Raw genomic sequence first — 17533 nt, 5'->3', positions numbered from 1 at the left:
TCGAGATCACGAGAAACAAGCAAGCAAAAATAATAATAGTGCATGACCTTTCTCGGCTTCCGTAGTGTTTCGCTCAAGCTGAAATAGATTTGTCAATATTTACAATTTTACAGTGTTTAGGGACCATCTTTAAGTAACTCAATAATGTTTCTACTTTTAATAGCATTTAAATGGAATGACTTAAAGTCAACAAACAGTCACAAAACCAACGTGTTTATGTGGTTGTCAGCTATAATGCACACTTTTTAGATTTTTGATATTTATTTAAATAAACTGTTAAATACTATTGGAGATAGAAACGTGTACAGTAATACTTTAGAGATGGTCCCTAAATTCACGTACATGAACCGTCCAACCTTTTATATTTATTAAGTCTATCAGCTACTGCTACACATAGCTGCTACACGTGTAGTAACGGCGAAGACCCCAACTCATATGCATTGCAGTCCACTTCAAAATACACTAAATATTATGGACAGGAAATTACATTATGACTTTGGATTATCATGTCAGGATCGAGATCATGAGAAAAATAAGTCGTGATCACGAGAAAACAACTTTTGTTATCTCGAGATAACGAGAAATTAAGTCGTGATCACGAGAAAACAAACGAGAAAAAATAATAGTGCGTGTCCTCTCTCGGCTTCCGTACTACGAAGAAAGATACAATGCGAATGTATTTTTGCTAAAGAACATTATCCCGCTTATTACACGGCTATTTACCTCATAAGTATGGTAAGGAACATTAAATATTGATTTGAAATATTTTTTTTGCTCATTTTTAACGAACGCAAACCCACCGTGAGGAAAACCCGTTTAGTTTTGTTTTAAGATAAGACGTTCATATGTCACGAACACACTATTTGGTTTAATCATTTGTAAATATAAAGTCATTTATGTTATTTAAAGACATATTTATATTTCATTTTTGTGTAATATTTAACTGTACCTGTCAAAATGATTTGCAGCATCGGTCCCCGTGTGAAGTTAGTTTTGAGCGGCTGTAACAGCAAATGTCTACTAGCCAATCAGAATCAAGCATTCCATCGAGCCACGTAATAAACTAAACCTGAAATAAACTAAGTTAATTTAAAAGGAAATGATGCCCCTGGATACAAAATATGCATGTCATTGACTCATTTGTTTTTACAAGGTCACCTAAGGACAGTTTTCTGGATGTTATGATTAACATCAAGCTTGAATGTCATTCATTAGGATTTAAATGTAGACAAGGTGGGACCTCCACCATGGTTATGGTTAAGCATTTATTTGCACTACAGCCCGCTATGTGTATTAAGTTTAAAGCTTTTGTGTCGTGGTCCTTACTTGTTATTTCCACCTCTATAATGCAGCACAAATGATTTTCTGTCAGACTTGCTCAATCTGGATCCAATAAACAGTATTTGTTACGTCTTGTATCCAAGCAATCAAAAGAGACCAGAACACTCCGTAACATTTCAGTAAAGATCAAGGAAAACACATTATTGGTATACATTATTGGGAGACTAGCACGCACGAGACACTAGAAAGAATACATATATTGAAACAATGTCAATGTTTGAGGCTTTTTTGAAGCTGGGTATAGAGAAAAACATGTTTCCTCATTTAAAATGAATTATTTTATGAACACAAAAACAGGCCTGTATTCTGAATCATTTTTTGACAAAAATCTATTTGTATTGACAGCAATGGATGACACTGTGATGCAGTATGTGGGGATGACTGTCAACTTTAAACACCCCTGTTCCAGACTATTATTGGCATAGTCCAGTGCAGATTGGGTCAGTTAGCATCCTTGCGTGCCAGTCGAGGTAAGTTACCGCAGGACACCATCACAGAACTGCCCCACCCTTACAGAGTAAAAATAGCCCCTTAATGTCACTGAGCCAAATGCCTTGGTTCCTTCCAGGACGCTACTGTGAAGGGAGCAAAAAGGAGTGAGAGTGATGAAAAGAGACACATAGAGAGAAAAAAACAAGATGGGGACTCAAGTAGCTAGGACATATCACGCATGGAGGGAATAAAGCACAAGGAACTAGTCAAAATATGGGTCAAGCGATGTATTTAATCATTACAGCTGTGATGCTAGGTTAGCTAAACATCATACAGTACGAGTCCCACAGTGACTTCATTTTCATCATCATTTACAGAAACATCATCAGCGATACTGTAATCTGACCATCACACATCTAAAACCTCTTTCTTATCAATCTTTTTTTACATAAAAATAGAATAACAATCTTTCTCTTCAAACGCATCAGTTTTTTCAGTCAATGTCTGCTCAAATGAGGCACTTTGTGTAGCTATGTTGAACCACAATCACTGAATCCTTAGTTTTTTAAATAGTAGTGGACACAAGCTGTTAAACTGGTTAAGATCAAGGTCCATTGATATTGGCTCTGAGTTGGCAGGCTTCATTCTCCTCTCTGATTGGTTGTTGCGCTATTCTGTCAAGAGTTTAAAGAGCAACGGCAGTTCTTGCTCTTCTCGCAGTTGTGGCACATGTTTCCATTTGTTGAAGCAACAAATCATTGGAGAAGTGTCTTTCAAAAGTGCTTGTGAGGTTGTTTGGGCCTTGTGCGACCTTCCTCTCTCTCCCTCCTGTTCTTCTCTGGCAGGTACAATCAGGTTACAGGAGAGCTTCGGCATTCTTACAGAATTCCACAGTACCATGTATGAGCATCAACATTCTGAAAAAAAAAACAGAAATACATTTAGCATGTCATTTATTTTAATTTAGACATTATTGCATGTTGAAATTTAAATTTGCCAGGTATATTTGAGAAAAATATGAAAAGTAATTAAAAAGCAATTTTAGCTGGTTTAAAACTGGATTTTGAGGTTTTATACGAACATGTTGGCTGATTCAGGTTCTGGCAAATACTATTTGTTATCTCATACAATGATTGGCTGCAGCGTAATTCCATGAAAATCAATATATATGTTCTGTTGCAGCATTTCTTATCAGAATAACTATTTGTTAATTCACTGTAACATTTTTAAGGTACACAGAGTTAAGTGCCTCTTATGTCAAAATAGAAAACAAATAAAAACATAAATATACCGGACAGGGCTTAAGTCTAGTCCAAGATATTTGATCCGTCTTTACTGAATAATATAATCTTAAAACACATCAGTGTTATTATTTTCTCAAAATGCACACCAGTAGTGTTTTTTTAAGGTATGTTTGTAAAATCTACTTAAAGTGTGGTTTAAAGCTATTTATGCATTCTGACTTATTAACACTGTTTAAGGAGCGTTTTATATCCTAGTCCCAGATTAAAATGCATGTTTAAGCTGCCTTAATTTAAAAACACCTTGCACTGATGCATCTTAACATATATCATTAACATTGTTTTGTCTCAAGATGCACACCAATAATCTTTTTTGTAAGGTATGTTTGTAAAAACTACTTCAATGTCCTAATATAACTAAGGTCTAGTCCTTGATTAATCTAAACCCTGTCCAAGAAACCGCCCCCATGAGTTAAATTACTCATACTAAACATAGGCAAAGCAGTTGGACATATAACAATGAGTATTTCTTTTATATTTCTGTGCCGAATGCACTTTGCCAGGGTTCGTAAAAGTTTTGGAATTTTTTTTTTTAACATGAAAGACTTCAGTGCAGGAAGTACAGTGGAAGCCCTTATATGCGCACTTTAACTGAAATGTGCACGCAAACACCAACCAAGAGCTGACATAAAATCAACTTCACAAAAAAAAAGTGAAAATATACGCTTGTTCAGCTTCCCAATGAACCCAGTATTATGGAAACAGTGGATATAGTTTGTTTATCTGGGGTAGCAGCAAAGTTGTGCAAGTGTGTTTGTTTAACACTGGATTTCGTTGAAATGGGGCCGTACCAAGTGGGTCGTGAGTCGCAGGCAGTAAGTAAAACCGCATCAAATGTCTGTTTTTTGTTGGCAAGCGACGCGCAAGTGCATATAATGTAAACAACACGAACATGTAGTGAATCATAAGTTATCCAAAGATAGTGTAATAATGTTTTTGTGTGTGTTTGCTATTGACCTCCAGGAGCTCTGGCTTTTTCTGCAAGAATTGATAAAGCTAATTTGTTTTTAAAGGGACACTTCACTTTTTTAAAAAATATGCTCATTTTCCAGCTCCCCTGGAGGTAAACATTTGATTTTTGTTGTTTTGGAATCCATTCAGCTGATCTCTGGGTCTGGCGCTAGCACTTTTAGCATAGCTTAGCATAATCCATTGAATCGGATTAGACCATTAGCATTGCACTAAAAAATAACCAAAAAGTTTCAATATTTTTCCCATTTAAAACTTGACTCTTCTGTAGTTACATTGTGTACTAAGACTGACGGAAAATTAAAAGTTGCGATTTTCTAGGCAGATATGTCTTGGAACTATACTCTCATTCTGGCGTAATAATCAAGGACTTTGCTGCCTTAACATGGCTGCAGGAGGCGCAATGATATTACGCAGTGCCTGAAAATAGTCCCCTGCTATTGAAAGTAACCAAGTGGACTATTTTCGGGCAGTGCGTAATATCACTACTTCCTACTACTACTGTTATTAGTTCCTAAACTGTAAAAATCAAATGTTTAACTCCAGGGGAGCTGGAAAATGAGCATATTTTCAAACACAGTGGAGTGTCCCTTTGATAAATCTGATAGAACTAAAGAGTCCTTTGGATATATGTAATATGTAATACTACTCTATCGGTACTCAAGATTAACATCAGATAAGCAGAAACAGCGTGTGTTATGTGAGCTTTGAATGTCCTAATATAACTAAGATTTAGTCTCGGAAATTGCCTTTATGTGTTCATACGTTTAATTCTGTGGCACATTTATCCAATCAGTCTGATGTGCATCAGCAGTGTTTTTTGCAAATGTGAGGGTCTGAAATAAACAAAATAATTACTCAGCTCCAAACAAAGGCTGAATAGGGAGGGCACAAAATTAGATTGAAAGTCATGATTCATAACAGTGCAGCCTCTCCACGTCACCCCTTTGTTTGCCTAGCATCCTTTTATTTTCTGTACAGTCTGTATTATTCCACATATTATTGTGCTGTTTATAAAAAAGAGTAAAAGTCATTTGAATAACCAGAAACTAATTTAGTCAAATTTGTCAAAATATACAGCTTAAATTAATATGATATACAGATTTTTTTTTAGGGTATTAATTAATGTATTAGTTGTAGCTCAGGGAGCACAGTGTTTGGGTATCCCTTGATGCTTTAGGTCACTTTGAAATAAATAAATGGTAAATGGACTGCATTTATATAGCGCTTTCATAGACCAATGGCCATCCAAAGCGCTTTACATATTGCCTCACATTCACCCGTTCACTCACACATTCATACACCGACAGCGGTGTCCCCCATCCAGCTCGTCGGGAGCAGGTGGGGTTAGGTGTCTTGCTCAAGGACACCTCGACACTTGGTCAGGTGGAGCCAGGGATTGAACCACCAACCTTCCGATTTGTAGACAACCTACATGAACCACTGAAATCTTTGAATATGTGATGTTACAAAGTGTGCAAAAAGTGTGTTATTGTACATTTTTACAAAAAAGTAAAAAAAATACTAAACACGGAAAACGTTGATGAGCTCAGTGAGCGCACTGATGATATGTTTAACCTTCCATTAGGGCCGATGACTGGTAATTGCATTGGTATATGCAGAAAATGTGCAAATTGCCGAACATCTTTCTAGCACTAATGGAGACATCATACAAGATTTATCATTGTGCATGTTTAACACACCTGCTGCAATCTAAAACTGTGCTGCAGAGGAGGACAGAACATTCCCCTGCTTTGCACTGCTATGATCCAGTTCCAAATCCTGGTCTATTTTTAAGTGGAACCAAAAAATTATGGCAGTAAAACTCAACGTAAATGGACAGCTACAGTTTAACATCGTATGCATGATTTAAGAAAGCAAATGAATTTGTTTTTTCCTAAGTAAACTGATGTTGTTGTACTAAAATGACATTGTGTGACACGGGGAAGTACTTGAAAATTGGCCAATGTTCTCTTTCCTCGTTGTTCTCAATTTTCATGTCTTGGCTCTAATTGTAAAAAGGTTGCCCCCTCCGCCACGCTTCCTCTCAGCGAAGCGCTATATTTAGTGCCATCAGAACAAGTCGTTCCAAACGGAACAGAGACAGAGAGATCCAAATGATCAATCAGGAAGAGAGGAGACTGAGTTCAGGGGAGCATCAATGGGATGCACAGGGGTGCTCCTTTATAGCATAGTGCTAGGCCATTGCGGTAGCAGCGCAAAAGGTCATGGGTTTGAACCCAGTGATCACACTGATAAAGTGTATGTCTTGTAATGCACCGTAAGTCACTTTGGATAAAAGTTTCTGCCAAATGTCTAAATGAGAGGCAACTATGCGTAATACAGTTTTTCTGAATCGCTAAAACACTAAACCCCAATTCTGGCCTAAACCCATTTGTCAAATCATGCAGCACTCTTTTTGCAAAACTCTAAACACAAACTTCTCACTAAAGCACACATTTCACACTGCAATGCACTTGTTTTATAAATGCTAAACACAGACAGACAAAAGTTGAACACAATTACAACACAGTTGTAGTGTTTTATATCATAGACTGATGTGTGTGTGATTTGAAAGCTTAGTTTGATTTTGAGTACAGGTGAAATGGTTTTGAAAGAATTGTTCAATTCTGCTAGTTCTGTGAATTTAGTTTGACAATTTGGATTTGTGTTTAAGGTCTCGAGAAAATGAGTGATGGTTTAGAAATTCAGAAAAACTGTTAATAAATAAAATTGTAAAGCTTATAAAAATTAAAAAGAAAGCTTATTTTTTAAGAAAAAAAGAAATATATATATAAACCTAAAGGATTATTAGGAACACCATCAATTTCTCATTAATGCAATTATCTAATCAACCAATCACACGGCAGTTGCTTCAATGCATTAAGGGGTGTGGTCCTGGTCAAGACCTCCTGAACTTCAAACTGAATGTCAGAATTGAAAAGAAAGGTGATTTAAGCAATTTTGAGCGTGGCATGGTTGGATTTTCACGCACAACCATTTCTAGGGTTTACAAAGAATGATGTGAAAAGGAAAAAACATCCAGTATGCAGCAGTCCTGTAGGCAAAAATGGCTTGTTGATGCTAGAGGTCAGAGGAGAATGGGCCGACTGATTCAAGCTGATAGAAGAGCAACTTTTACTGAAAAAAACACTTGTTACAACCGAGGTATGCAGCAAAGCATTTGTGAAGCCACAACATGCACAACCTTGAGGCGGATGGGCTACAACAGCAGAAGACCCCACCAGGTACCACTCATCTCCACTACAAATAGAAAAAAAGAGGCTACAATTTGCATGAGCTCACCAAAATTGGACAGTTCAAGACTGGAAAAATGTTGCCAGGTCTAATGAGTCTCGATTTCTCCACCAATCTACACCAACTGTAAGATGCTAGCCTATCAATATGGGCAACATTTCTAAATAATGCTTTCAGCACCTTGTTGAATCAATGCCATGTAAAATTAAGGCAGTTCTCAAGGCGAAAGGGGGTCAAACACAGTATTAGTATGGTGTTCCTAATAATCCTTTAGGTGAGTGTATATATATATATATAATTTTTCTTAAAAATAATCTTTCTTTTTAATTTTTATAAGCTTCACATCGTCATGATAGGCAAATTGTTGTACGCATAAAAATAAATACATACATAAAATACAAAATCACACTGCTGCAAATGAAACCAATTTTCTGCGGTAAGCATAGTAATGAGATAGACCACATAACAATCCATCGCTTTCATTTCATCATCTGTTCTTTCATTCGTACACTGATCAATTTAACAATGCCTCTGGGACATCCTACCATCTCTCTCTCTTTCTCTCTCTCTCTTTCTCTCTCTCTATCTTTCTGTCTGGTCTGTGACATGTTTTATCGACACACATTAGTTCAGTGTGACAGAGAGTACAGTCAGGGACAGACTGTGTGTGTGTGTGTGTGTGTGTGTGTGTGTGTGTGTGTGTCAGTGCACAGGAAAAAAGCTGACGAGAGCCTTAAATCGCATACTGGCATATAGTATGTAATGCATCCGGTGTATGAAAGAATGTATACACAGCTATGTGTGTATGTGTGATAGGTATGTGTGAGTGCCTGATTATGTGTGTGTGTGTGTGTGTGTGTGTGTGTGTGTGTGTGTGTGTGTGTTTGAGAGAGGGAGAGATAGAGAAAAAAAAGAGTAAAAGAAAGATAGAGAGAGAGAGAGAGAGTTATCGCCTAAGGTTATCAATCACTAAGCAGCTTCACATTAAACTTTGTCCAATTTTAGTGTGACACAATAATATGGTTATTCAGAAATATGTATGTGTGTGTGTGTGTCTTGAGTTTTCCACAGCTGTTGTTTTATGTCAGTGTTGTAATGCCCACTTGCATGACACACACGCATGCACGCGTGCACACACAGTCTTACAAATATTAACCCAAATAAAGAGCAAGATTAAGTAAATTAAGTAAAAACGAAAGAACTTACTCAAAAAACATATACATTGAAAAAACTTGGTTGCATGTTATTGAATTAGGTTTTCTTAAAATGAAATTAACATGAATTAAAATTAATTTAATTTTAAGAAAACTTGATTCAATCATGTTGAACTAGTGTACATAATTAACCTAACAATTAAAAAATAATAATTTTAAGAAAACTTAATTCAATCATATGCAACCGAAGATTATTTTCAGTGTACAACTACCCTGTACAGTCTACATTGGGCTTAGAGGATATGGGCTTACCCCAAAAGACTTCCCTCGGGCCCCATGAATTTCGCAATGTTCTTGCTATTGCAATAAGTTCCCTGTAGTTTTAAAACGAAGGGATCTGTAAGTAAATGTTAACAAGGTACACATCTTGTGTCTGCTTGTGTAAACATACTGGCTTTAGCTTTGCTATGGCAGTGTGAAGCAAGAAGAAAACAGAAGCACTATTACAGCAAAACTGCAACTCTCTCCTCTATTTTGTAACTTCAGGCAGAATATAATGTCACTATATAAGTAAAATACCTTATATCCCAATGCAGTCCTCTAATATTAAATAGCATCTATCACATACTTGTCACCTATAGCATATTGTATTCAGTATGCTGTGAAGGAACTGATCTGGGAGATCTTAGTGGGAGTGCTTGCAGATGCGCCCATGGGCTTGTCATTTAACCCCAGGTTGCTCCAAAGGGACAGCCCCGTGAGTGCACTTTTACACAACCATTGTTGCAAAATGAACCTTTTAATTAATTCTTGCAAAACATATAGTATAAGTTTCACAGAAAGTCAGCCACTTTTGAGTAAGTTTTATTAAATGTCATAAGTCATCATAAGAGTTCATAGTCTTCCTTTCACACTGTCAAAGACAGTGATGTTTTAGCAAAGTATGTGTGTGTGGGGGGAGATAAAGGATTAACTGTACTTTAGGGAGACATTTATTTTTTAGAACTGAGCTAAATCTGACAAAACTGAAAAAAAACTTGAAAAATGGAAAACGTATTGTCACTTATAAAATGCTGGTAATAATACTAGTGCTGTCACGATTAGGAAATTTGTCTGATGGTTAATTGCCTAATAAATTGTGGCGATTATGACGATTTATTGCCTGTTTTAGTGCTTTGACGATTAATTGTCGTTTTTATTGCTTTGACATTTAATTCCATACATTTTTTTGTTTGTTCATGAAATAATTTTTGCACATTGTTGTGATTATTTAAATAAAAATATTTTGCAAGGTTTACCTGGCAGTAAATAGAAATACGCATAACACGTATTTAAAAGTAATTATTTAATGAAAATATCTTTCAATAAAGTGTCTGGAAAAAAAGGAATCAAATTAAACTGACTATACCAGAATGAGCTTCAAATAGTAGCCAATCCTACTGATGTCATATTAGTACTGGACCACATGTCTGTAGTGGCTGCAAAAAAAATAATTCCTGAAGCTCCCCCTTGTGTTTTTTAGAGAGATGTGCAATCATTGCGGTGATCTAAAATCATTGCGGTGAGGTCAAACAATTGCAATAAGATGATTATTTAATTATTGTGACAGCCCTAAATAACACTTAAGTATACCACAGTAACATCTGAAGAAAGATCTAAAAAACACTGAAGCAGCAGATTTTGTAAAAAAAAAAGATATGTGTCATTCTCAAAACTTTTGGCCACAGCTGAGCTCAGTAAACATGTGTCTATGTGCACAGTCAGAAGCTCAGGGTATTATCAAGAGTGTTTGGAACATTTATTGAGCAACTGTTCGGTTCTTTATAGAGCTTCAAATTTGGACAGTACGTCCAAAAACAGATTCAAATCACAACTTATCAAATGATTAATTATTAACAGATTATTTCTCTTGTTTTTTCCTTCTATCATCTCTCTCACTCTCTCTCTCTCTCTCTCTACCCTGGAAGGTAAAGTTACAATGTGTAACTCTAGAGCTTTGATCACCCATGTTCAGTAGTGAGCACACATATGTCTACTAAGAACTTCTGTCTGCTCAACATATGCACACCAGGCAAAAGAGCAGGCTGTGGTGGCAAATCTTTTTCATGAACAAAACAGAAAAGACTGCATCTTCTGTGACTCTTTACAACGAATGACCAATATCAGATTTATCGTGAACATTGACTGGACAATGTCAAACTTTTTGTTCTGCTTTAGAAGTGTGGTTGTGCTATTTTTCTTGAGGAGGCTATTTTAAGCCACAATAAAGTAATCATTACTAAACATTACTTGTAATGATGCATTTAAGGATAAGAAATAATACAATTTATTTAAACATTGCAAAAAATGACTTTCTTACTTAGTATTTTTGTCTTGTTTTCAGTACAAATATCTAAAAATTCTTAAATCAAGATGTATTTTCTTGACGAGTAAATGACCTAAGAAAATAAGTCTAGTTTTTAGACAAAACATATCAAATTTAAGCGAATTTGTGCTTAAAACAAAAAAAAAAAAATGGAATAAGACATTTTTTGCTGAATTTAAGTAAATTTAAGAAAAAATGTCATATTCCATTGGCAGATTGTAAATATGACATTTTTTCTTAAATAAATTTTTAGATATTTGTACTGAAAACAAGACGTATAAGAAAGTAATTTTTGCAGTGAAGAGCACCTATGGTCAGATTCATGATTTTACATTTAATTTGGTGTTTAAGTGTGTATTAGTACATGTTAATGATATGCAAAAGGTGCAAACCTCAAAGTAAACAATGATGCTAGTTATCATCTCCAACGCAAATCTCTTTTCTTGGACTACAACAAACACACGGATTGTAGGCAACAGTTTACTTCCTGGGCCTGTTGATGTGGTTAAGACCGACATTATCATAATTCCTCCCGCTTGGGACTCAGCCTGTCAGCATTGCATTGTTAGCAAATCTGTCAAACATGGTAAGGAGCGTCACATTTCCGTCTGTTGTCAGAGGTATTCAGGCCAATCATAACGTACAGATAAGCTGGCCAATCAGGGACACAGCGCTTTTCAAATCGATGAGTTTTGCACAAAATCAGTGCGTTTCAGGAAGAAAGTAAAATCTGGAGCTACAAAACTGTACGCTATGTGGAAAATAATGTGTTTTTTGAACCATAAACCACGCAAACACATTGTATTATATCAAATACACAAAATAACCGTTGTTTTTTAGCAATTAAACAGGTGCTCTTTAAATTAAAGAGATACGTCACCCAAAAATTAAAATTCTGTCATAATAAACATCCTCGTGTTGTTTAAAAATAAAACCTGTATTGATGAATACAAAAGAAGATATTTTAATAAATGATGGTAACCATTGACTTCCATAGTAGGAAAAACAAAGGCGATGGATGCAATGGGTACCGTAAACTGTGTCCTTACCATCATTTATCAAAATATCTTCTTCATCATTTATCACAATACTTCCATAATATTTTTTTCCTACTATACGCACAACCGGCGCAACGTCATGTCTCTGAACAGGTTCACGCCCACTTTTGGGGGAAAACAAACTAGACCTCCCATTGACTTCCATACAAAATAGCGGAAGAAAGCAACGTTCGTACACACCCGGCAGGCGTAAATAACTTAAGAAATCACTCAGATTAAACACGTTGAGTAATTACCTGTCCACCCTGCCTGCCATAGAGCCCGAAAGATACATTAACACATTCATTTGGTCAATATAAAAACATGTCTCTTTCATTCTCACAGCGTCAAATTTGTGTAACAACACTCCCCATTGGCCAGAGGTGTCTTACCCGGACATTTACTCGTACCTCATCGAGTCAACAGGGAAGACAGTAAATGACTTTACTTCGTATTTGAAAGTTACTTCGTATTTATATATTATGTCTTTATAATTAGAGTGCACTTTTCCGTCCAGCCATACAACTAACAGGCTTAGCGATTTTCCAGCAATCACTGGATGGCATTGTTACACAAATTTGATGCTGGGTGAATGAAAGGGACATGTTTTTATATTGACCAAATTAATGTATCTTTCACGCTCTATGGCAGGCAGGGTGGACAGATAATTACTCGACATGTTTAATCTGAGTGATTTCATAAGTTATTTACGCCTGCCGGCTGTGTACAAACGTTGCTTTGTTCCGCTATTTTGTATGGAAGTGAGTGGGAAGTCTGGTTGGTTTTCCCCCAAAAAGGGGCGGTGACAAAATTTACAGTCAAGTTCCCGGATGTGCCGGTAGTCCATATGGAAGTGTACTATGGTAACAATAAGCTGTGTGCTTACCATCATTCATCAAAATATCTTCTTTTGTGTTCACCAAAATAAAAAAAAACATTTTGGGCGAAATATACCATTAAACCTACAAAATCCTTATAAATGCATTACTTTAAGTTAACAATACTTAAAGTCTTTGCACAAAATGCCATGAATAATACGCATAAGCCCATGCACATTAATATTTTGATTATTTAAGCTTAAACTTATGGCTATTTAAATAAGAGGTCAAAGAGTTTCTGGATTATTTTAGTGTTATTGATGACATTTTTGTCAATAATAGTTTTCTGTAAAGTCATCATTTAGGTGATAAGTGTTTGCTTTGGTAAACATGGACTCTGTTCAGTCTGTTGCATTTCTCTGCTCAAAAATGAAACTGCATGCCAAAATTTCTTTAGAGAAGCAAGCTTTTTAGTAAATTACAGAGTCAGGCATAATTTACATTCTATACTTATTGGGTTTTTCAGTAAAAAAGTATTTCATGTAAACTAATGATTTTGAGTTAATGAGTCATTTAATGATTATGGGAAAAGACTACTAAGTAAACTTAGTCTACTGCATCCAATTACCAATCTTATTTGTTAATACAACTTAAACAGCTTCAATTGTCTAAAGCCAACTAATTCAGGTTTAGAGTGCAAATAAAAAAGACTTGTCAGGGTGACTCATAAACCATGTCACAGACGCCCTGCAGTACTTAAACCTGCCAACACACACCTGATGAATGACACAGTCATCATCATTCACAAACACAAAAAGGAGACAATGCAACATGGATTAGATAAAAAACACACAGCAGACAAACTGTACCCAGGTATGACACGTTTGATGTTACACGCAGAACAGCCAAATATTTCTTTAACAAGTTTTTTTACAAAGACACAGAGTGCCGCCTCTTAGGTCACTGGGTTTAACCAGCACTTTTTTTCATGTGGGACTCAATAAAAAAGCCCATTTATTTCTTTATGCGGTTTAAACCAGTATTTGCTCCAGTGTCTCCCGGTTCCCCTTTTAAATCGCAAACAACACAAGCACAAACAACATGTTTTAGAGAGAACATTGAGTGTCATTACTGAAGGAGAGGTGTAAAGATAAAAGAGCGAGTGCTTAACGGTAAAAAATAGAGATGAGCAGAAATGACGCAAATACTGAGGTAAGCGGCTGGGTGATTCTCACGAAACCATTGAAACACCACGGCACTAATGATTTTAGCTTTAAAATGTGTAATATAGTAACATTAAAAAGCATCAGAGTTAACACAATACTGTGTTCTACCTTGCACAATGTGTGATTTCAACATAAGAATTTATAATTGTAAATTTTATCTCATTTTCTGCTGAAATTCTCATTACCGCAATGTGTCCGGCTGTGTTTGAACATGCGTTATGTTGTAATTTAATCAAATTAACACAAAAATATTAAGAAAAAAAATAAATGGATGTTTTGCTAGACTACTTTAGATGACAGAAAAAATATTTACTGAATATTCATGTATAATAATAATGAAGAAAAATTAGGAAAATGATGTGTCCATGCCTGATGTTCTCATCCTCCGCAACAATTTTTGAGAACAGTTTAAGCACACATACAGAATTTTAATAAAGTTTGATTTTTCAGTTTCTTCAAGATGGCTACCAGGTAAGATCATTTTTTTACAGTTAATTTGAAATATTGTCTTGTCAGAATGCTTACACAACATTTTGATTATCATTACCAAAACAGATGCTTATTAAATGTTAATTTAATTAATAGAAGCATAATACTTTGATTTTAAATGCATGTGCAGAATCTCCAAATTATGTTCTTTCAGGTTTGTCATGTCATTTTGAAAATATGTCAGTGTTGATGTTTTCTGACTGTTGCGGTAATGAGATTTTTTTAGGACTAATTTTTTTAATTATGTTACAAAAAGTGTTAAATGATAAGTAAAAGTTTTTAAATTAATGTTCCCATTTACTCCAGACTTTGTTTTTCAATGTCTGGTGGGAAAAAAAGTAAATTTAAGCAATTTTTACATTTTCATGCTTGACATTTTTAAAACCAAGTTTTCGTGAGAATAAACACTTTTGCTTGTCTGATTGCTGCAGGTTTTTGGAAATGTAAGCAATTCTTGCTGCTCGAAAAGGGTTTTAAACATTGACAAGCGCTCTTTTATATGTCTATGACATTCTTTAAAGGCGGAGATCTGAAACTACTCAGCTGCTCACAAATTCAAGATCAAATTTAAGCAATTTTTACATTTTCATGCTTGACATTTTTAAAACCAAGTTTTTGTGAGAATAAACCGGCTAGCAAAACTTTTACTGCATATTTAAATCCAGATAGAGAGAAAAGAAAAAGCGAGAGCACAGTCTGTTGAAGTTTAAAATGCTGGAACATAGAGCAAGAATAAAAGATGAAGTCCTGAGTGAAGTGCAAATCCAATGCATCAATCTTTATGAAGTCTTTTGACAGGTTGACGGGACACTTCCAGCACACAATGTACGAACAGCCAGCTTTCTGAGAAATAACAGATTCTGTGGGAGAGTTGTCAGGTTTTGACTGCGGCGTAGGGCACAGACAGGTTGATTTAGTTAATTGAACATATGAGAGTGTTACATAACTCAGCCTAAGGCCCAGTCTGTTCTTTAAACAGCCCTACAACAAGCTTAAACCGGTACTAGAAAGCTACACTCACTGAACACAAACAGTTATCCAAATACAGTTACATTGCCACAATGTGGAAGTGTTTAAACAGGATACATGTATGAGCATGCACATACATTTTGCGGTTAGATCACTTTGACTTTAATGGGTGTATTTCAAGGGTATCGTTTACAAAATCTATTAGCATTATTGTTACTATTACAAAAGAAAAACTGTTTGTTTAGATGACATGTTTGATGCTTTAATACCACTGTTTGATCTTTGATCCGATGCCATTCATCAAATAAACACACACAGAGAAACTCCAGGCTATTGGAAAAATAATTCATTTGCAGACCTTAATCAGGTTTGTTTCCCAGCAGTAGCCATATAAGCTCTTTACACACAAACCTTGTTAGCAGAGGAATTGGATGCCAAGAACGAGTGTATAATACCTATGTATGTGTGCTCGTGTATCTGGTGCTTGTGTTTTTGCAAACGTCCTCTCCAGAAGGCGAGCCTATTATGTGTAGAGCAGTCAGGGCTAAAGACAAAATTGAGCAACTGAAAAGTGAGATCGAATTAGAGATGTTAAGCAATATCAAACATTGCAAAAGAGAAAAAAACTGTCAAAGATAACATCTTTCAAGTCAGCAGTTTTACACTGGTGTATTTTGTGATGGTGTTTTTGTGAGGAACCCTCATATCTTGACATTTTCCTTGTGGTTATCACAAATGAGGACGAATAAAAAAACTTGAGGCAGCATTTCCATGCCATGACAGTACATACAGACCGGTCTGGCAAGCTTTTAGTCCCTGAATATTTATCCATTGACAAAGCACTGACATTGCAAGTAGTGCTTACCAGCAGAAAGATGTTAACTTCTTTACTGGGCTACATTTGATAAGAACAAGTGTCCCACTGTGAAGCAAATCTTGGGCCTCATTTATAAAGCGTGTGTACGCACAGATTTGATGATAAAGTGTACGCAAAAGCCACGGCACAGTCATATTTATAAAATCTGTCTTTGACGTGGAAAAGTGTTAGCACCACGTCAGGGTCTGAGCAGACGTACGCACTTTTGCTTGTCTGATTGCTGCAGGTTTTTGGAAATGTAAGCAATTCTTGCTGCTCGAAAAGGGTTTTAAACATTGACAAGCGCTCTTTTATATGTCTATGACATTCTTTAAAGGCGGAGATCTGAAACTACTCAGCTGCTCACAAATTCAAGATCATTTGCGATTTATAGATTTCACATCTGAAAGAAAAGGGAATGCACGTTTTCTGCGCGTACGTTCGGTTTATGAATCACACATACGCATTTTTGATAAATTATCGTAAGATCAAATGTAGGATGTTTTATACGCAACATTTTATAGAGTTCCCAGGTTTACATTTTTATTTATACAGTTGTGTTCAAAATTATTCAACCCCAACTGAAATTGATTGTTTTGGCCGGTTTGACATTGATTTTGATCATTCAGTCATCCTGCTTACAATTACATCAAAGAGGCATGTGTAGGTCAGACAAATATAACATAACATTTATAATGAAATAACCACAAATGTCTTTTCTGTGCTCACATCATTATCAGTTTTATTCAACCCCCAAGTGACATTCAATCTTAGTACTTAGTACAACATCCTTTTACAGTTAAAACAGCTTTTAAACGTGAAGCATAGCTTGACACAAGTGTCTTGCAGCGATCTATGGGTATCTTCGCCCATTCATCATGGGCAAAAGCCTATAGTTCAGTCACATTCTTAGGCTTGCGCACTGCAACTGCTTTCTTTAAGTCCCACCAGAGGTTCTCAATCGGATTTAAGTCTGGTGACTGCGATGGCCACTTCAAAATGTTCCAGCCTTTTTTCTGCAACCATGCTTTAGTGGATTTGGAGGTATGCTTGGGATCATTGTCCTGTTGAAAGGTCCAACGTCTCCCAAGCCTCAGGTTTGTGACGGACTGCAACACATTGTCATCCAATATCTCCTGGTACTGAAGAGAATTCATGGTACCTTGCACACGCTGAAGTTTCCCTGTACCTGCAGAAGCAAAACAGCCCCAAAGCATGATTGACCCCCACCATGCTTCACAGTAGGAAAGGTGTTCTTTTCTTCATAGGCCTTGTTTTTCCTCCTCCAAACATAGCGTTGATCCATGGGCCCAAACAG

At 36.1% G+C, this 17533-nt stretch overlaps 1 protein-coding gene and 1 long non-coding RNA gene across 2 annotated transcripts in view; one reads left to right on the top strand and one right to left on the bottom strand.

Moving 5' to 3' along the window:
* Window positions 1-417: 417 nt before the first annotated feature.
* The window catches only part of LOC129438821 (uncharacterized), a 49043-nt gene continuing 31927 nt past the window's right edge, over window positions 418-17533 (top strand). Inside the window, exons 1-2 of the long non-coding RNA XR_012360380.1 lie at window positions 418-735; window positions 1687-1811. This is a non-coding gene — a long non-coding RNA (uncharacterized lncRNA). The remainder of the gene's footprint in view (window positions 736-1686; window positions 1812-17533) is intronic.
* Window positions 2046-17533, bottom strand: part of LOC129438774 (insulin receptor substrate 1-B) — a 53666-nt gene continuing 38178 nt past the window's right edge. The window contains exon 3 of the mRNA XM_055197697.2: window positions 2046-2690. Coding sequence (XP_055053672.2) covers window positions 2683-2690 — 8 coding nt within the window. The 3' untranslated portion in view covers window positions 2046-2682. The remainder of the gene's footprint in view (window positions 2691-17533) is intronic.

This window comes from Misgurnus anguillicaudatus, chromosome 21 (genome assembly GCF_027580225.2).
Source record: "Misgurnus anguillicaudatus chromosome 21, ASM2758022v2, whole genome shotgun sequence".
Lineage (NCBI taxonomy): Eukaryota > Metazoa > Chordata > Actinopteri > Cypriniformes > Cobitidae > Misgurnus > Misgurnus anguillicaudatus.
Note: the sequence above shows the minus strand (reverse complement) of the source record. Positions and strands in the feature narration are given on the sequence as shown.